The 21,224-nt window shown below is 47.8% G+C and overlaps 1 protein-coding gene and 1 pseudogene across 2 annotated transcripts in view; both read left to right on the top strand.

Annotated features, from left to right (window-relative positions):
• Positions 1 to 11,882: 11,882 nt before the first annotated feature.
• Positions 11,883 to 15,360, top strand: LOC103627943 (uncharacterized; annotated as a pseudogene).
• A 1,447-nt stretch (positions 15,361 to 16,807) lies between these two features.
• The window catches only part of LOC732836 (probable ion channel CASTOR), a 6,943-nt gene continuing 2,526 nt past the window's right edge, over positions 16,808 to 21,224 (top strand). The window contains exons 1-8 of one of the 2 annotated variants that reach the window (XM_008646118.4): positions 16,810 to 17,345; positions 17,431 to 17,502; positions 17,606 to 18,223; positions 18,558 to 18,740; positions 18,921 to 18,980; positions 19,050 to 19,253; positions 20,069 to 20,317; positions 21,102 to 21,200. In XM_008646118.4, coding sequence (XP_008644340.1) covers positions 16,923 to 17,345; positions 17,431 to 17,502; positions 17,606 to 18,223; positions 18,558 to 18,740; positions 18,921 to 18,980; positions 19,050 to 19,253; positions 20,069 to 20,317; positions 21,102 to 21,200 — 1,908 coding nt within the window. In that variant the 5' untranslated portion in view covers positions 16,810 to 16,922. Of the gene's footprint in view, positions 17,346 to 17,430; positions 17,503 to 17,605; positions 18,224 to 18,557; positions 18,741 to 18,920; positions 18,981 to 19,049; positions 19,254 to 20,068; positions 20,318 to 21,101; positions 21,201 to 21,224 lie in introns of both variants that reach the window. The other variant, XM_008646117.4, reaches the window with a different exon arrangement.

Genomic DNA, 21,224 nt, shown 5'->3' with positions numbered 1-21,224 from the left:
ACGATCTATGGTTCTAGGTTGATCTTGGTCTTGCAGGCGGGATTGCCATAAGACTGGTGTCCACGCTGAGGTGAGCGGTACGGGTGCTGAGTCCCAACGGGAGCGGGGGATCCACCGTCCAGAAAACGACGTTCCGCGCGCTCAGCCCGCAGCAGGGCGATCTCAGCACGAGCCCTACTCAGCTCGTCTAGTGCATGGTCCAGCTCCGTGTTTAGCACGGCGGCTAGGTTGACTGTGCTGCTCAACCTAGGATTGCCCTCACCGACAGGTGAGACAATCACGCCTCCTGTGCTGCCAGATGAACGGCGGGGGTAATACTTCAGGTCAAGGCCGTCAGCTGCCCCACCGAAAACCGAGCAGTAGTGCGAAAGCGCACGCCGTGCAGCATCTTGCATGGCTGCCTCAGCTGAGTCCCGCTCAGAGATAGAATAGTGCTCTGAACAGGCCTCTGCACCCTGGAGACTGTCCTCCGGGCAGCGCACCAAGCAAGTCGCCTCCCAGCGGTCCGGGTAGACCCCGCGACTATGCTGGTAGACCACACAGCGATACTCGACGGACCAAGTATGCCGGTCAAATGCCCGACGTAGCAGGGTGTCGAGCGCATCGTGGAAGTGACACCCGCGAGCAGCGTCGCGAGTGATGGGTCGAGCAACCCATCCTTCCGGCTCAGGGTTAGCAGAGAAGTCGGTGTCGTGGCTCGAGCTGTCGTCGCCTCCTCCGTCGTCTGGGTCTCCTCCAGCAGCTACTCCAGAAGCTGGGGCGCCCAGTGGTGGTGCAGGGGGCGGCTCCAGAGAAAGCACAGGGGAGCAGCTCCTCACAGACTCTATCTCCTGGTGGAGCGAGAGGGAAGAGCTCCGCTGCTCCTGTCGTCGACGCTCCTGCTCCTCACGCAGGCGGTGGTGTAGTCTCTCCAAGTGGCTGGACTGTCCGGCCACGGGACGGCGAAGCGGACGCTCAGCAAGGCGGGAGGGTAAGAAGGGGATGACTGACTTTCGTGCAGTGTGTCTAAGTCGAGCCATCTACAAAAGACATCGCAAGCAAAAGGGTGAGAACAGAATTAATATGACCAGCAAATAATGAATCATAAGTAGATGAAGGATTAGAATAAAACATGATTTTCAGCAAGGTATAATATATAGTAGAACATAGGTTTGGTCAGTAGGACCAACTTTTGAAGGGATATCAAAGTCAAGGAAGAGACAGAGGTCTATAATCCTTAGAACGACCATTCTACTCTAGGTTAGCGGTCCTACAGTCAGCACGGTTCTGATACCACTTATGTCACACCCGGTTTTAGAAGGCAAACCGAATGCGAACCATGTACGTGCCAGGATCAGTTATTCACGTACACAGCAGTTACATAATATGGACATCATCACACAGTGCTCAAAATAGTATTAATAAGGGAAATAGTCGATTACATCATACGTCTGAGACGTCCATATAGTTCTTACAATAAATCAAAGTGCGGAAAAGAAACGTAGATAACGCGGCCTTCACAGGCAGCCGACTGGGGGTTGCCGCTAACCCACACCTAGAACTCGTCGTAATCTTGGAACTCCTGGAAGTCTCCTTCCACAGCTTCATCTTCGCCTGAGCAGTGGTTGCAATGCTGACAACCTGGGGGGGGGGGTTTGGTGTGTAGAGCAAGGGTGAGTACACATCAACATACTCAGCAAGTATCCTGTTTGGCTGTAGTGGACTAGCTTTATGTGGGGATAAGTCAAGCAGTTGCTTTTAGTTGGTCAGGTTATTACTTACTAGTAGAAAGCCAGGTTTTAACATTAACCCAAGTTATTAGCCCAATGTATCCTTTCCAAACGGAAAGAATACCACTTACCAGCACCATAATCATAACCGGAACCATCAATCTCATAACCACCTGTACCACAATATCTCTGATCAAGTACCACTAATCACTGGAGCTCCCTTGGCCGCTCATAACCGCGAGCACGGCTGATATATCAGTTTCATAACACTCTGCAGAGGTTGTGCACTTTACCCACAAGCCGTGATTCCCATTCTGCCCGGAGATCATGACTCTCCATTGATCACTACCAAGGTGATCCAGCAGGGCATCACTACGAAGCCTTTACAAAGATTCCCCGGGGCTGTAGCCACCCGTTAGGTTTCCTAAATGCACCGCACTCCTCCCCAAGGGGCGAACCCAAACTTGGCAGAGCGAGCCGCATACACCGAGCCCCATTGACGGCACGACGGCTAAGTGAACTACACCCCGGATCCTCTAATTATTCAGCTAAGGGCACCCCATTCCACCCTCATGGTTGCACTGTTTTCCCGGGCGGTCATCCATAGAACAGGTCCTTACGGAGAGGCACTCGAGAAACCGCTCGAGTCCCCTTGAAAACCACAAGTATAATCATAAAGAAGAGCGGGAAAACAGCGTATCATAGATAGTCACATCATGTTCATTGATTAGAGTTGAGCAATAGCATCAGACTAAGTAGTAATAATCCGACCCAAATAGGTAAACAAGGACATGGATAACAAAAGCTAGTCAATCCTTAGGTATAAATGTGTAAAGCGGGAGGTGAATTAAAGAATGAATAGGACATAGATAGGTCAAAGGACACTTGCCTCCACCAAACGACTGCTGCTCAGGGGCTTCTCCTGCGAATTCCTCGGGCTCTTCGACCGGATCGTTCTCTATGCGAGCGCAAACATACATACATACATCCACATATTTAATACAAAAGAACAGTACACCATACAAGATAACAAATAAAGCGAATATGCATCAAGTATGACATTCGATAACGCATTTGTTGTGGTTAGAAAGAAACGGGAAAGGTCTCGCAGGGGGGGTTAAATCTTATGCACTAATGACACAATTGGTTTTTTAACAAAAGAATTCTGTTACATATACACTAATGGAAACCTAATCACTTTTAGTTGATCAACATTGCACAGGGTAAACAATTAACTACGTGCATCAATAGCATAACGGAATTTTAAATTACACTTCCTATTTTCCCATAGCATGAACAGTGATTAGCCTACTTAAAATACAGTAATTATGATTACAGAAAGTAAATAAAATAAAATAAAAAAAATAAAAAAAACAGAAGGGGGGGGCGGTTGAACCGGCCCTAGGGCGGTTGAACCGGCCCTAGGCGGGGCGCGGGCGCGGGCGGCTGAACCGGCGGGGCAGGGGGCGGCGCAGGGGGCGGCCGAGCCGGGGGGGGGCGGCCGAACCGGCGGGCAGGGAGGCGGCGCAGGGGGCGGCCGAGCCGGGGGCGGGGCGGCCGAACCGGCGGGCAGGGAGGCGGCCGAACCGGCCATGGGGAGAGGGGAGAGGGGACGGGGGAGGGAGGAGAGGGGGAGGGGGAGCTCACCGGGGAGGGGCGCGACGGCGAGGGGCGGCCGGCGGCAGGGGCGGCCGAGGGCGGCGGTTGGGCAGGGGGCGGCGGCGGCTTAGGGCAGGGGTAGGGGCGGCGGCTTAGGGAGAGGGAGAGAAAATGAGAGAAAATGAGAGGGAGAGGGAGAGGGTTTGGGGAAAAAGGGGAGGTGGGGGGGGCGGTTGGGCCTATTGGGCCCAGGGGGGGGGCGCGCAGGGGCGGCTGGGCCGGCCGGGGTCGGCCCACGGCGCGGGAGAGAGAAAAAAAAAGGAGGAGAGAGAAAGAGAGAGAGAAAAGAGAAAGAAAAGAGAAAGAAAACATTTTCGAAATCCGATCCTTCTACATGAATGCATTTGCACTTTCAAAGCAATCAAAGGAAATGCAAGGTTCGGCATGGTGCATCGAGCAACATAAAGCATTTAGGGTTTTTCTTACACGGGAAATCCAAACCGAATCCCGCTAGAACTTTGGAAAAGGTCAAGGTTTAGCGAGGGAAAAAGAAAAGGAAAGGTAACGCCCGAATTTTGGCGAGTAAAGAAAAGAAAAAATTCAACTGCAAAAATTCGGGGCGTTACAGGTATTCACAAGTCGAAGGTTTGGATTTCGGTGAAACCTATGCACCCGTAGCTAGGCTTGAGTCAATTCGCATATTATTGGCCTATGCTACTTACCATGGCTTTAAGCTCTATCAAATGGACGTGAAAAGTGCCTTCCTCAATGGACCAATCAAGGAAGAGGTCTATGTTGAGCAACCTCCCGGCTTTGAAGACAGTGAGTATCCTAATCATGTCTATAGGCTCTCTAAGGCGCTTTATGGGCTCAAGCAAGCCCCAAGAGCATGGTATGAATGCCTTAGAGATTTCCTTATTGCAAATGGCTTCAAAGTCGGCAAGGCCGATCCTACACTCTTTACTAAAACTCTTAAAAATGACTTGTTTGTATGCCAAATTTATGTTGATGATATAATATTTGGGTCTACTAACGAGTCTACGTGTGAAGAGTTTAGTAGGATCATGACACAGAAATTCGAGATGTCGATGATGGGGGAGTTGAAGTATTTTCTAGGATTCCAAGTCAAGCAACTCCAAGAGGGCACCTTCATTAGCCAAACGAAGTACACTCAAGACATTCTTGCTAAGTTTGGGATGAAGGATGCCAAACCCATCAAGACACCCATGGGAACTAATGGGCATCTCGACCTCGACACGGCAGGTAAGTCCGTGGATCAAAAGGTATACCGGTCAATGATTGGTTCATTGCTTTATTTATGTGCATCTCGACCGGACATTATGCTTTCCGTTTGCATGTGTGCAAGATTCCAATCCGACCCTAAGGAATCACACCTTACGGCCGTAAAACGAATCTTGAGATATTTGGCTTATACCCCTAAGTTTGGGCTTTGGTACCCCCGGGGATCCACATTTGATTTACTTGGTTATTCGGATGCCGATTGGGCGGGGTGCAAAATCAATAGGAAGAGCACATCGGGGACTTGCCAGTTCTTGGGAAGATCCTTGGTGTCTTGGGCTTCAAAGAAGCAAAATTCGGTCGCTCTTTCCACCGCCGAAGCCGAGTACATTGCCGCAGGACATTGTTGCGCGCAATTGCTTTGGATGAGGCAAACCCTGCGGGACTACGGTTACAAATTAACCAAAGTCCCTTTGCTATGTGACAATGAGAGTGCAATTAAAATGGCCGACAATCCCGTCGAGCATAGCCGCACTAAGCACATAGCCATTCGGTATCATTTTCTTAGGGATCACCAACAAAAGGGGGATATCGAGATTTCTTACATTAATACTAAAGATCAATTAGCCGATATCTTTACCAAGCCACTTGATGAACAATCTTTTACCAGACTTAGGCATGAGCTCAATATTCTTGATTCTAGAAATTTCTTTTGCTAAGCTTGCACACATAGCTCATTTGAATACCTTTGATCATATCTCCTTTATATGCTATGACTAATGTGTTTTCAAGTCTATTTCAAACCAAGTCATAGGTATATTGAAAGGGAATTGGAGTCTTCGGCGAAGACAAAGGCTTCCACTCCGTAACTCATGCTTCGCCATCACTCCGAGCAACTCTCTATTCCTTGGGGAGAAATGAGCATCAAAGAAAAGGACTTCATCCTTCGAGGAGAGAGTAAAAGCTCAAAAGCAAAAGGACCGGATTTCGTCTTTGGTATAATCTTAACTCATTTACTTATGACCAAAGGGGAAGAACTTACTTCGAGGGCTCTAATGATTCCGTTTTTGGCGATTCATGCCAAAAAGGGGGAGAAATGAGCCCAAAGCAAAAGGACCGCACCACCACCACCAAATTCAAAAACTTAGTGCTTTCCAAAAGTCTTTATCATTTGGTATCCTATTGTGTTCAAAAGGGGGAGAAAGTAGTATTTCAAAAATGGTATATCAAAACCCTCTTGAACACTAAGAGGTGGATCTCTTTTAGGGGGAGTTTTGTTTAGTCAAAGGAAAAGCATTTGAAATAGGGGGAGACAATTTCAAATCTTAAAAAAATGCTTTGCAAACTCTTATTCATGTACCTTTGACTATTTGCAAAAAAAATCTTTGAAATGGATTTACAAAAAGAATTTGCAAAAACAAAACATGTGGTGCAAACGTGGTCCAAAATGTTATATAAGAAAGAAACATTCCTTGCATATCTTGTAAGTAGTTATATTGGCTCAATTCCAAGTAACCTTTCACTTACATTATGCAAACTAGTTCAATTATGCACTTCTATATTTGCTTTGGTTTGTGTTGGCATCAATCACCAAAAAGGGGGAGATTGAAAGTGAATTAGGCTTACACCTAGTTCCTAAATAATTTCGGTGGTTGAATTGCCCAACACAAATATTGGACTGACTAGTTTGCTCTAGTGTATAAGTTATACAGGTGCAAAAGGTTCACATCTAGCCAATAAAAAGATCAAGTGTTGGATTCAATAAAGGAGCAAAGGGGCAACCGAGGGCACCCTGGTCTGGCGCACCGGACTGTCCGGTGTGCCACCGGACAGTGCACAGTACCTGTCCGGTGCACCAGGGGACTCAGACTCAAACTCTTCGCCCTCGGGATTTCTCGGAAGACGGCGCGCTATAATTCACCGGACTGTCCGGTGTGCACCGGACATGTCCGGTGCTCCAAGGAAGCTCGGCCTCCGGAACTCGTCATCCTCGGGTTTTCACGACAGCCGCTCCGCTATAATTCACCGGACTGTCCGGTGTGCACCGGACTGTCCGGTGTGCCAGCGGAGCAACGGCTCTCTGCGGCGCCAACGGCTCCCTGCGCAGCATTAAATGCGCGCGCAGCGCGCGCAGACGTCAGGGCTGCCCATACCGATGCACCGGACATCAAACAGTGCATGTCCGGTGTGCACCGGACACCCAGGCGGGCCCACAAGTCAGAAGCTCCAACGACTAGAATCCAACGGCAACGATGACGTGGCAGGGGGCACCGGTCTGTCCGGTGTGCACCGGACTGTCCGGTGCGCCATCGAACAGAGAGCTCCCAGCAACGGCCACATTTGGTGGTTGGGGCTATAAATACCCCAACCACCCCACATTCATTGCCATCCAAGTTTTCCAACTTCTAACCACTTACAAGAGCTAGGCATTCAATTCTAGACACATACAAAGAGATCAAATCCTCTCCAATTCCACTCAAGCCTTTAGTGACTAGCGAGAGAGATTTGCCGTGTTCTTTTGAGCTCTTGCGCTTGGATCGCATTCTTTCTTTCTCTTTTGCTCTTGTGATCAACACTCACTTGTAACCGAGGCAAGAGGCACCGATTGTGTGGTGGCCCTTGTGGGGAAGTTTTGTTCCCGGTTGATTGAGAAGAAGGAAAGCTCACTCGGTCCGAGGGACCGTTTGAGAGAGGGAAGGGTTGAAAGAGACCCGGCCTTTGTGGCCTCCTCAACGGGGAGTAGGTTTGCAAGAACCGAACCTCGGTAAAACAAATCCACGTGTCACTCTCCTTATTTGCTTGCGATTTGTTTTGCGCCCTCTCTTGCGGACTCATTTATTATTACTAACGCTAACCCCGGCTTGTAGTTGTGATTATTTTTGTAAATTTCAGTTTCGCCCTATTCACCCCCCCTCTAGGCGACTATCAGTGATCTTGGTGAGTTCATCACCCTCGTGCGCGGTCTTGAGTAGGTCCCAAATCTCCTTTGCATTCTTCAACCCTTGCACCTTGTTGTACTCCTCCTTGCTTAGCGAGGCGAGGAGTATGGTTGTGGCTTGGGAGTTGAAGTGCTCGATTTGGGCCACCTCGTCCTCATCATAATCCTCATCCCCTACGGATGGTACATGTGCTCCAAACTCAACAACATTCCATATACTTTTGTGGAGTGAGGTTAGATGAAATTTCATTAAATCACTCCACCTAGCATAATCTTCACCGTCAAAGGTTGGCGGTTTGCCTAATGGAACGGAAAGTAATGGAGTATGTCTAGATGTACGAGGATAGTGTAAGGGGATCTTACTAAACTTCTTACGCTCTTGGCGTTTAGAAGTTACGGAGGGCGCATCAGAGCCGGAGGTCGATGTTGATGAAGTGTCGGTCTCGTAGTAGACCACTTTCCTCATCCTCTTGTGCTTGTCCCCACTCCGATGCGGCTTGTGAGAGGAAGATTTCTCCTTCTTCTCTTTGTGATGAGAAGAAGGTTTCTTCTCCTTCCCTTTGTTGGAGGAGCTCTTCTTCTTCTCCTTCCTCTTGGTGCGGGACTCTTCCGATGAAGTGCTCCCTTGGCTTGTAGTGGGCTTGTCGCCGGTCTCCATCTCCCTCTTGGCGTGATCTCCCGACATCACTTCGAGCGGTTAGGCTCTAATGAAGCACCGGCTCCGATACCAATTGATAGTCGCCTAGAGGGGGGGTGAATAGGGCGAGACTGAAATTTACAAAAATTAATCACAACTACAAGCCGGGTTAGCGTTAGAAATATAATCGAGTCCGCGAGAGAGGGGGCAAAACAAATCGCAAGCAAATAAGAAGTGTGACAAGCGGATTTGTTTTACCGAGGTTCGGTTCTCGCAAACCTACTCCCCGTTGAGGAGGCCACAAAGGCCGGGTCTCTTTCAACCCTTCCCTCTCTCAAACGGTCCCTCGGACCGACTGAGCTTTCTCTTCTCAATCAAACGGGAACAAACTTCGCCACAAGGACCACCACACAATTGGTGTCTCTTGCCTTGGTTACAATTGAGTTGAACGTAAGAAAGATTGAAAGAAAGCACGATTGCAAAAGCCAAGCGACAAGAGCGACAAATAACACACGGATCACTTTCTTTCTCAAGTCACTAATCACTAATGATCTCTTTTCTCAATTGTGAAACTTGGAGAGATGGAGGCTTTGAATGTGTCTTGGAATGGATTGCTAGCTCTTGTATTGAATGTTGAAGGTTGGAATGCTTGGGTGAAGTGAATGGAGGTGGTTGGGGTTGTATTTATAGCCACCAACCACTTCCTAGCCGTTGGGCCATTCTGCTGAGCGCGGACGGTCCGCCCTCCTGGTGCGGACGGTCCGCCCCTGTAGATCAACGGCTGAAAATGCAACGGTCAGCAGTAACGGCTATATCAACGGCTATATTGCATTTAATGCGTCGTCAGATGTCAGACAGAGCCAGTCGCGGACGGTCCGGTCGTGCACCCCGGACGGTCCACGAGGCCCCCTATAATTCATTTCTCCGAACCCGTCACCTTCGGGTTTTTCGGTTTCTTACCGACCGGACGGTCCGCGCCTGAGGCCGGACGGTCCGCGCGAGGGCTCGGACGGTCTTCGCTTTTCCTCCGGACAGTCTGTAGTGGAAACTTGTGTTTTTGCATTGGTTCTGTCTGAGGGTCATTCTTCTGTCACGGACGGTCCACCGCAGGGGCCCAGACGGTCCGCGCTTGGCCTGTTTTTCCAAAAAGCTTCTCCTGTCCAGAATAATCTACGGTATTCCGGACAGTCGAATTAGTATAGTTGTAGATGAACCTTTGGCACCTGTAGAACGTATAATCTAGAGCAAACTAGTTAGTTCATCAATTTGTGTTGGGCAATTCAACCACCAAAATAATTTAGGAACTAGGTGTAAGCCTAATTCCCTTTCATTGTGTTACCTGCATCATTAATGATCAAAGCTCGTAGTAGAGGTTACAAGCGGGCGAGAGAGGGGGAGAGGCTCTCAAGTCTCTTATCGTTGTTGGGTGGTTATAAAGTGGAATCCTAATTAAGTCTTGGCTTGGCGGCGGAGCTGAAAGATAAATAGGGTTAACCTTTTCCTACAATTAATTTTGGTGGTTGAATGTCCAACGCAAACACATGGACTAACTGGTTTGCTCTACAATTCATGTATTACAGATGCACAAGGTTCAACGCAAACCAATAAATATTCAAGTTAGTGACCCAATTCAAAAGGAGCAAAAAGGACTTGAGTGTGTTGTGGTCTGGCACACCGGACCGTACAGAGTCCAAGCAGCCACTTTTGGGAAAGCACAGGCGCACTCCTCTATAATTCACCGGACTGTCCGGTGTGCCAGTGGGCAACGGCTATTCAATGCGCAACGGTCGACTCTGACGGATGAAAAGTGCAGCACATTACCGCGGCAGAAGTCAGAGCAGCAAGTCAGAGGGCACCGGACTGTCTGGTGCCGCAAGAGGACAAAGTTCCAACGGTCGCCCGAGCTCCGAACCCTAACGGTTGGGTGACATGGCGGCGCACCGGACAGCCTACAATGCCTGTCCGGTGGCGCACCGAACTGTCTGGTGCGCCCATTGCCAGCAGCCTCCCAATGGCTACCTTGGTGGTTGAGTGCTATAAATACCCCCGACCACCACAACTCCAAGCATCCAAGATTTCTAAACATCACATTCAATACAAGAGCTCTAGCATTCACTCCTAGACACAATTCAAAAGATCAAATCCTCTCCAAGTCCCAAATTCACCTCAAATACTTAGTGACTTGTGAGAGAGTGATTTCATGTTCTTTTGAGCTCTTGCCTCTTGGATTGTCTTTCTTCTTTCTCATTCTTGTTCTCAAGTGACTTGTAATCAAAGCAAGAGACACATATGAGTGTGGTGGTCCTTGCGGGGTCTTCGTGACCTGATAGATTAAGGGAAAGGCTCACTCGGTCTAAGTGGCCGTTTGAGAGAGGGAAAGGGTTGAAATAGACCCTGTCTTTGTGACCTCCTCTACGGGCACTAGGTTCTTTGGAACCGAACCTCGGTAAAACAAATCACCGTTTCATTCGCTTGATTTCAATTTGATTTGTTTTCCCTCTCTCCCGGACTTGATTTTAGTTCTAACACTAACCCTGGCTTGTAGTGTGTGCTTAAAGATGTAAATTTTAGATTACGCCTATCCACTTTCCTCTTTATATGAGAAGTGTCAGTGAAGATGATCAATTATTCAGTGCTATGTAGTTTTCCGTAGATCTTTTCTTATGCTGAAAGACTGCAGAGTCAGATTTGGTATGTGTGGTTTCTACAAATGTTTGAGAACAGGCGCAGAGGAGCGAGACATGCTCAGCCATAACAGCAGACACCCCAAGAGGAGGCAGCCCACAGCAGCATTTGCCACCGCCACCCCCGATGACCATTGAGCAGATGTTCCTGATGAAGACGCAAGCAGTTTAGGCAATTGGTCAGACCTTAGCAGCAATGCAGCAGGTGCAGCAGCAGCCACCACAGCCTCTAGTGCAAGTCCAGATGCCACAGGTGCCCAGAGACAAGCGGGCAAAGTTCACGAGGGGCCATCCCCCTGTCTTTGCCCACTCTACTGATCCCATGGACGCGGAAGATTACCTGCGTACCGTGGAGCATGAGTTGCACACTGCCCAGTGCAACGACCGTGAGAAGGTGTTGTATGGTCCCCGACGGCTGAGGGGAGCAACACAGTCTTGGTGGGAGTCTTACCTCGCCACCCATGCCAACCCTGAAGCCATTATTTGGGAGGAGTTCAGGGACAACTTCCGTTGCTACCATGTGCCCGAAGGACTAATGATAGTGAGGAAGGAGGAGTTTCTCGCCCTGAAGCAAGGTCCCCTGTCCGTCAGTGAGTACAGGGATAAGTTTTTGCAGCTGTCACGTTATGCCCTAGAGGACATTAACTCGGATGCTAAGAGGCAGTACCTCTTTCTGGGAGGATTGGTTGATCCCCTCCATTATCAGCTGATGAATCATACTTTCCCCACCTTCCAGCATTTGATTGACAAAGCAATCATGACTGAAAGGAAGTGTCGGGAGATGGAGGATAGGAAGCGCAAGATTGGTGGTCCTCAGGCCGGGAGTAGCAGTCGTCCCCGCTACTCAGGCAACTCACCCCAGCAATTCAAGCAAGGTCACCAGCATCAGCGTCAACACCAGCACCAGCACCAGCACCAGTACCAAAGGCAGTTTCCTCAGCAGTAGCAGCAGTAGTATCGTTAGAGCACCCAACCTAGAGGAAATCAGTACCAGCGTCAGAACAACTAGGCAGCTCGTCTTTCTGTCCCAGCAACCAACCAGAATGGCCAAGTAGCCCCAGCACAAGTAGGAGGTCATGCATGCTTATACTGTGGAGAACAAAATCATTGGGCGAAGAATTGTCCCAAGAAAGCAGCTCAGCAGCCGTCAGCAGCCAATGCCCCAGCAAGACAAGGAGCGCCACAGCAGGCATCAGGAGTCCGTGGTCAGGCCTACAACTGTGGAAAGGTGAACCACCTGGAGGCCGAAGCAATCCAGGATGCTCAGGACATGGCAGTAGGTATGTTTCCAGTCGAATCCTACCCAACAAAAGTACTATTTGATATTGATGCCACACATTTTTTTATTTTTGCATCTTGGGTAGAATCATATAACATCCCCATAGAACCAATGATTCCACCTTTAAGAGTTAATTCAGTTAGGGGAAAAGTTCAGTCCAATAGGATTTGTCCGAACCTAATGATTGAAATAAGGGGGGTAGACTTCCCCGCTAGCCTAGTAGTAATGGGAGCTCAAGGGTTATATGTCATCCTATGGATGAATTGGCTACACAGAAATCAAGCCACTGTCAGTTGCGACAAGAGAACAATTAAGTTGGTGTCACCATTTATCAGTAGATGACAAAGAGTCCAATTCGATTGAGGCAATTAGAATTGTGTCAGAATTCTCCGATGTATTCCCCGAAGAGTTACCAGGCATGCCACCTGAAAGGACAGTTGAATTTGCCATAGAGCTTATCCCCGGCACCGCCCCTATTTCCAAGAGAGCTTATCGAGTGTCCGGACCAGAGTTGGTAGAACTCAAGAAGCAAATTGATGAGTTGTTGGAGAAAGGCTACATCAGACCAAGTACCTCACCTTGGGCAGCCCCAGTATTATTTGTGGAGAAGAAGGATGGCACGAAGAGGATGTGCATTGATTACAGAGCTTTGAATGAAGTCACTGTCAAGAACAAGTACCCCCTACCTCGAATTGAAGACTTATTTGATCAGTTGAGAGGAGTCAGTGTATTCTCAAAGATAGATTTGAGGTAAGGTTACTGAAGGGAAATAGGGTCAAACCTTTTCCTAAATGTTTTTGGTGGTTGAAACGCCCAACACAAATAATTTGACTAACTAGTTTGCTCTATATTATATATTCTACAGGTGCCAAAGGTTCAACACAAACCAATAAAAAGATCTAAGTTAGGGTTCAAAAGAAAGGAGCAAAAGAAACCGAAGAGAACCCTGGTCTGGCGCACCAGACTGTCCGGTGTGCCACCGGACAGTGTCCGGTGACCAGGGCCGTACTCCTTCAAACTTGCCACCTTCGGGAATTTGGAAAGTCACTCCGCTATAATTCACCGGACTGTCCGGTGTGCCAGCGGAGCAACGACTAAGAAGCGCAACGGTCGACTCCAAAGGTCGCCTGCAACGTGAACAGTGCGTGGACAGTTCGCACAGAGTTATAGCAGCGCTAGAAGGCGCACCGGACAGTGAACAGTGACTGTCCGGTGCGTCACCGGACTGTCCGGTGTCCCAAGCTGTCAGAGCTCCAACGGTCGAAACCGTCAGAACCCTAACAGTTGGGTGACGTGGCTGGTGCACCGGACAGTGTCTGGTGGCGCACCGGACTGTCCGGTGCTCCCATCGACAGACAGCCTCCCCAACGGTTGGTTTGGTGGTTGGGGCTATAAATACCCCAACCACCACCACTTCAAGCATCCAAGTTTTTCAGACTTCACATTCAATACAAGAGCTAGTGCAATCAATACAAGACACAATTCAATAGAATCAAAGCCTCTCCGAGTCCCAAATCCACTCCGACCAATTAGTGACTAGAGAGAGAGTTTTGCTCGTGTTCTTTGAGCTCTTATTCTTGGATCGCTTTCTTCTTTCCCATTCTTGTTCTTCAAACACTTGTAATCAAGGGAAGAGACACCAAGTTGTGGTGGTCCTTGTGAGGGGTCTAAGTGACCCATTTGATTGAGAAGAAAGCTCACTCGGTCTAAGTGACCATTTGAGAGAGGGAAAGGGTTGAAAGAGACCCGGTCTTTGTGACCACCTCAACGGGAACTAGGTTCTTTGGAACCGAACCTCGGTAAAACAAATCACCGTGTTCATCCGCTTTATTTCTTGGTTGATTTGTTTTCCCTCTCTTTCGGACTCGGATTTAACTCTAACATTAACCCCAGCTATATGGCCTACGGACATTATAGCGCTCGGAGATCGTCTAAGCGACACTGGCATTGGATACCTCTATATGTATTTCCTCCGTTATGCCCCTGGGCCCACATGTCGGGGCTCAAGACCCTTGTACGTGCTCCCCTTGAGCTATAAAAGGGAGAGCATACGACATTACAAGGCTCACTCAGACCCAACTTAGGCTCAAGCACACTTGGACTCTCAGACTCACAAGTTTATACAAGCTCTCAAGCTCAATACAACACATAGTGGAGTAGGGTATTACGCTCCGGCGGCCCAAACCACTCTAACCCTTGTGTGTTGTTGTGTTCTTCCCGATTCTATCTAGCAGGCAAAACGATTAGCCCCCTCCTCATTTTAGGATTTAGGGCGGATGCGTTCCGCCACCCGCTGATTTGGCAAAGTCCACCAAGGTTTCCAAGACGGGCGCCAAATCTGAGGCTAACATCGCGGCTGAGAAGGCGAAGAAACCGTTGGCGGCCAATTCGACCGCGGATGTCGGTGCCAAGCCGACCAAATCAGGCAAGAAGGCGCCGGTGCTTGGCGACGCTAAGGCAAAAGCCCATGCGACTGTCGTCAGCAAGGAGGAGTTGGCGGCGGAGGTGGAGGTTAAGGAGGACGTGGTGTTGACCAAGCAGGCAGAGGAAGGCACCGACGACCTCATCTCTGAGTTCCAGGACCTGCCCAGTCGGCTGCAGGAGACGCTGATGTCGGACCTAGCACGCCTCTCGCAGCACTCCAAGGCGTACCTGTTTGCGGCGAACGCCGGGATCACCGACGGCGTGCGCCCGATCCTCGACAGCCGGTGGGCGGCGGTGGCCGCCTCCACAATATCAGTGGCGGTGCTGCTGCTACTGCCGCTCTTCATGTTCATCGCGTTGGTGCGGCGCATGGGCCCGTACCTGCCGCTCCTCCACCACACGCTGCTGCTGGCGCAGGCGTACCTCGCCATCTACTTCGCGACGCTCGCACTCACCGCGGTCGCTGCGCTTCGTCCACGCGATCTCCCCCGCCGCCTACGCCTGGACGCAGGCCACACAGTCACTCGGCTTCATGGCCTACCTCGTGCTCTAGATGGTAGACCTCGTCGCCGTCTTCTCGGGCACCACCTCCCCCGAGGACGACGACAACGGGGATGCCGCCAAGGCCTTCGGGCTCGTGCAGATGGTGGTCGGCCTCGCCGTCGGCGTGCACTACTACGTCGTCGTCTTCCACCGTGCCGCGGCAAGGGCCGCGCCCCGCGCCAACTGACGCGTGTACGCCATGTACGCGGTCTGCTTCGCAATCGTGTGCGCCTGCGCGCGCCGAGAGGAGGAAGAAGGCCTACCTCGCGGGCACCGACCGCGCTGCCGAGGAGTGGAAGAAGAGCTGAGCTGATCGCGTCGGGAACAGAGAGAGGGAACTACTCTGGGAGAAAAAAAAAAATCCCAATACGGTGGTCGGTGGAAGCCCAACTGCCCATGTGCGTGAACGCAACCCAGAATTTAGGAAGAAAAAGGAGGGTATAAAAGTAAAAGAATACGGGAGCAAGTTGTGATTTTCCTTTTGTTTCTTCCCTTTTTTACATTTATTATTTATATAACATATTCCCCTTAAATGCATCGATAGGGTGTTTGACCGAGGAAAGAGGTTGTCCATCATTTTCTTACTCCTCATCTTGCTCATCAACCATGGTTGTTCTTTTTTCCTACTTTTCGCGCTCGCGCAGTTCGACTACCTCATCCCACCGATGGGGATGGACAAATGCAGCGCGAATGGACATGTGTAGCGCGAACAGCGTGGACAGCGACAACGTACACAAGGTGGCCATGGTGATGAACGGGTTGCCCATCAGTGTGTACGCATCGGAGACGTTAGGGTGTGCGGCGGTAATGTCCACAGACGACTGATGAGCAAGATGCTTGGGCGCATTGGAAATTCATCGCTGATCAGGTTCGGCACATACACATGTGGCGCGTGCGCCGTGTTGGACACGCTCAAGTGGGACATGACCACTGTCATGGAGTACAAGGGTCTACCCCTGCAGCAGGCAGTCGACTACTATGTCAGGAGCACGATGCAGAATATCCGAAGACAACTATCATCAATAATTAGCCAATATAAACTATTTACAAATATTTACTAATGTTTACAAAATAACATATCCCTATATCTTTGTTTTTTAGGAAAAAATGGCGTATTAGTATTGACACATCGCGTATCCATATGAAATCTCGTAATTGATTAATAACATCTTATTGACCACAAGTGTAGTTATTAGACAATATATAAGTTTGATATATGAACATGTATGGTGTTTAGTTGATTCTTCTATTTTGTTCTAATTGATGAATAAAAAATGAATATGACTTTTCTCCTTTTCCTCCTGTCGAGAGAGCACATCTCATAAAGGGTGTGTTTGGTTTGACTTTTGGCTTTGGCTTTTGCCCCCCTAAAAGCCAAAAGTCAACCAAAGAGTTGGATCTAGGAAGCAGTTTTTTCTAAAAGCCGACTTTCTCGTAGTGCAAATCTGAAAGCACCCCTGGACTTGCTTTTAGTGGCTTTTCAGATGGAACTATGAAAACATATATCGAAGAATTTTTAACGACTTTTAGTGGTTTCCACCAAACGGTTTTTAGCTTTTTAACAGCTTACAGCCTACAGCAGCTTTTTCCACAGCTCACAGTCCGCAACAACTTTTTTCACAGCCACAGCCCAACCAAACAGACCCAAAGTGATCCTTACTACTAATGCTTTTATCAGCGGTATTCGTGTACCGTCGCAAGACACGGACAACTAACCAGTAATTAATATTATGTGACATGTCCTAATAATTTGACGGACACCGACAAGCAACCACGCGCGAAGAAACGCAGACATTCCCCTCGTCGTCTCAGGCTCTCCGCAGTCCCCACACATCAGCTGCCGTAGCAACGTTCCCGGGAATTCCCCAAAATGCCCCTCGACCCCGACTCCTCGTCGCCGCCGCCGCCACACCGCGACTGGTTCTTCCCGCCGGCGCCGCCGTTCCTCGCCTCCTCCAGGTCCCGGACCCCCAGTGCGCCCTTCCCCTCCACCTACCGCTCCTCCAAGCCCTACTCAGCCTACCCCCTCGCCGACCGCCGACCGCCTCCTACCCCACGCTCCCGCTCCCGCTCTCCGCACCCACCGCCGGAGCAGCAGCAGAAGACGCCGACGCCGCCTACTCCTACGTCCGCGCCGCGCCGCCGTGACCCTCGGTACGCCGGCGTCCGCCGCGAAGATGCCCGTACGGCTGCCTCCGAGCAAGCGGCGGCCCCGATGGCCGCGCCAGTGCACGGGAGGAAGCCCGCAGCGTCGGCGATCGCTCCACGGTGGTCGGGGGTGCTCTCCGTGGCGGTGAGGAACGGGTGAACTCGCTGGGGTTTTCGTGTCTGACTTTTGTTGGCTCGGCTTGTTTAATCGTGGATTCTGTTCGCTCCAGGTTATTTTACTGTGCCTGGCCTCCCTTCTCCGCAGGAACTTCTCTTTGCACGACCAGGTTTACCTTCTGCAGGTACATGACCACGCTTAGTTACCTTGCAGTACGCGAATTCGCGTGAAACACTGTACATTCCTTTGACTGATTTTATTACCCTGTTTCATTGTGATTATTTCAGGAGCAGCTGGCTGTAGCTACTGCAAAACTTCAGTCCTGCACTGTAGATTCTTCATTGAATACAAGCATCATTAATCTGTTCTATCAGGATGCTGCTAACAGTACCACGCAGAGCAGAAGCCTTAAGAACCTTTCCTTGCTTATCTCGCTTTCGGTATTATACGCACCACTCCTCATTCTCAAGTACGTGGACCTTGTGTCAAAGATAAGGAGGTCACGTGACTCTGAACAAGTTCCAATAAACAAGCGGTTCGCATACAGGGTCGATATATTTTTGTCACTTCATCCGTATGCTAAACCATTGGTCCTACTTGTTGCTACGTTGTTACTAATTGCTCTTGGTGGACTGGCTCTGTATGGTGTGACGGATGATAGCTTATCTGATTGTCTTTGGCTGTCCTGGACCTTCGTCGCTGACTCAGGGAACCATGCCAATGCTGTGGGTCTTGGACCCAAGCTGGTTTCAGTTTCAATTAGTATTGGTGGAATGTTGGTTTTTGCTATGATGCTTGGTCTTGTCACTGATTCAATCTCTGAGAAGTTTGATTCTTTGAGGAAAGGAAGAAGTGAAGTCATAGAACAGAGCCACACTCTAATTCTTGGGTGGAGTGATAAATTGGTAATCTTCGAATGAACCTTTGTTAATATTTTGATGCATTTTTTTTGTATGTTTGATGTATTGCTGTTCTTGTTCTAATTCTTCGAATGTTGTAGTACTCGCTAATTTGTTTATTAAGAGGTCTGTAAGGTTGCTTCACAGTTATCCTAAAATGGCAAAACCATACAGTAGTTGTCATAGTATCGTGCATATTCTGAGAATTCGATCCACACTTTTGGCAACTTTAGTGCTCTGAAGCTAACTTACATAATGGCTTTGTTACATGTCATCTTGTTGTAAGAACAAAATGTTGTGCATATCTTATGTTGTAATCCCTTTCATTGGATGGCAATAGGGATCTTTGCTGAACCAAATTGCCATTGCTAATGAAAGCTTGAGAGGTGGGACCATTGTAGTGATGGCTGAGAGAGACAAAGAAGAAATGGAAGCAGATATTGCTAAAATGGAGTTTGACATGAAAGGAACAGCTGTAATATGTAGAAGTGGAAGCCCTTTGATACTTGCTGATTTGAAAAAGGTAAATACATGCATTGAAACATACTTTTTCTCAGTTTTGAATTTTGATCTTTTGCGACCCGTTGTGGTCTATTGACAGTTGATAGGGTGACTGCAATGTACATGTTAGTTAGTGCTTGAATAGCACTTCACCTTTTCCCTATATGTGCCTATTTTCAACTAATAAACCTTCATGCACAAGGTCTCAGTTTCAAAGGCGCGGGCAATTGTTGTTTTAGCTGAAGAAGGAAATGCTGACCAGGTAAGTGTCGCTGATCAAGCTATGCTGTTCTTGAAATCTGTTCCTTACATCATTGCACACTTTTTGTAGAGTGATGCACGAGCACTGCGAACAGTCCTGAGTTTAACTGGAGTTAAAGAGGGACTAAGTGGTCACATAGTAGTGGAGCTTAGTGATCTTGACAATGAAGTTCTAGTCAAACTTGTTGGTGGAGATCTTGTGGAAACAGTTGTGGCACATGATGTGATTGGACGATTGATGATACAGTGTGCACGTCAACCAGGCCTTGCACAGGTTTCCTTCTAACCAACAACGATTATTAAATGCTGTCACTTAGTTTAAATAAGACCCCTCACTAGATTTCCACATCCTTCTTTTGCATTTGCACCAGCACAAAATCAACACACTAAGCTTTGGGTGTCGTGCATGCTCACTTTGACCATCTGGTTGTGCTTATGACATTAAACTAATTAAAATAAACTTCCTTTGGGGCATTCTGTTGGATTCTACTTCCCTAATTCCAAATTATAAGACATTTTGTCTCTTCTAGATACATTGCTTTTATTATGCATCTAGACATAGTGGGAGACTATGTATCTAGGAAAGCCAAAACATCTTATAATTTGGAATAGTAGAGGCTATGTATCTAGAAAAGCCAAAACATCTTATAATTTGGGATAGAGGGACTAGTTACTATTCTGTTGCAAACTAATGTATCATGTGCATCTAGAAGACCATTTAGTAAAGTCTGTTTACTAAGTTTAAAAAGTTACACATGCTATAGAAAAATTTATATGCTAAACTTATAATCTTTCATTCAAAATTTCTAGACATACATGACCGCATGAGCTACTATACATTTTACCCATTGCTGGTCACAGTTTTTATATCCTTCATGCAAACTTTTTTTTCCATTTTTTTTCTATACTTATTTTCTTTAGCTTAGATCCACATATTTTTTTTGTGAAACTAAAGCTAGTGGATATAAATTTTAGTCATACCTACATCTGTAGGATTCTTACTATGATTATCTGCCTGATCAAATGCTAGTCTTTGTAGTCAATAATTTCTTCATGCTATTTGAAAGATCATTTGAGTTTAATATACAGATATGGGAAGACATTCTTGGTTTTGAGAACTGTGAATTCTACATTAAAAGATGGCCTAAATTGGATGGAATGCGATTTGAAGATGTGCTGATTAGCTTTCCTGAAGCTGTTCCATGTGGCATAAAAGTGGCATCTTATGGGGGCAAGATTATTTTAAACCCTGATGATTGTTATGTTTTGCAAGAGGGTGATGAGGTGATAGTAATTGCAGAGGATGATGATACATATGCTCCAGCACCATTGCCCAAGGTAATTCTTTTGAGATGTAATGTTCTTTTTTCTGTTACACTGATCTGCAAGCAGTCGGTTCGATATTTTCACTGTTGGTATTAAATCCTGTGACCTTTAGAATTTTGCAAGTTTTCCTTGGCAATGTCGGTAGTTGTTAGTCCACTCATTGCATTCCACAAACTATACTGTAGTACCATTGTTATGGTCAGCCTCCAGGTTCTGTTATATAATCTGTCAATTATATATCTAAATTCTTCCATTGATCTATTCTTATATTTGGAACTTACTGCATCAACTGTTTTCAAGACTACAATTTGCTTTTTAAAAATACTTAGATTTGCGAGTGTTTTTTTTATATTTTTTAATATTTTGTTGACAATTGGTATCTCAGTCATTGCACATGGACTTTAATTTGTTTACCAATTCCATAGTGTTAGAGTCTCTTCACTAGTGTCCAGGAGGTCCTGGGTTCTTTGAGCACCTTCTGGAATTACTTCCATCCCTAGTAAAATTCAATCAGTAGGATCATATACTTAATAACAGCAGTCAGCACACAGCAGTAGATTGTCTGTATCTTCTGCTCGAATGAAGCTTTATTTCCTTGGTGTTGAGATTTGCAATTTATCCATTCCCTTCCCATTTTGATCATTGAGTAATGTTGGTGCAGCCACCTTTTTGCTGTTTATGTTTTACAGATGACAGTCTAATGCTTGTTATCACTTGAAACCATAAGAACTAGAATAGAAATAGACACTGCACATATGTGTAACACCCCGTAAGCAAAGTCAATCTTATTATTCAGGTTAAAGAGGCTGTTTACATAGACATTGTTCATCCTGAAAGAAAGCCTCAGAAGATTCTTCTTTGTGGATGGCGACGGGATATAGATGATATGATTGCGGTAAGTTCTTACTTTGAAGCTCCT

The sequence above is a fragment of the Zea mays genome, chromosome 5 (genome assembly GCF_902167145.1).
Source record: "Zea mays cultivar B73 chromosome 5, Zm-B73-REFERENCE-NAM-5.0, whole genome shotgun sequence".
Classification (NCBI taxonomy): domain Eukaryota; kingdom Viridiplantae; phylum Streptophyta; class Magnoliopsida; order Poales; family Poaceae; genus Zea; species Zea mays.
The sequence above is the reverse complement of the archived record's forward strand: the minus strand, read 5'-3'. Positions and strand labels throughout refer to the sequence as shown.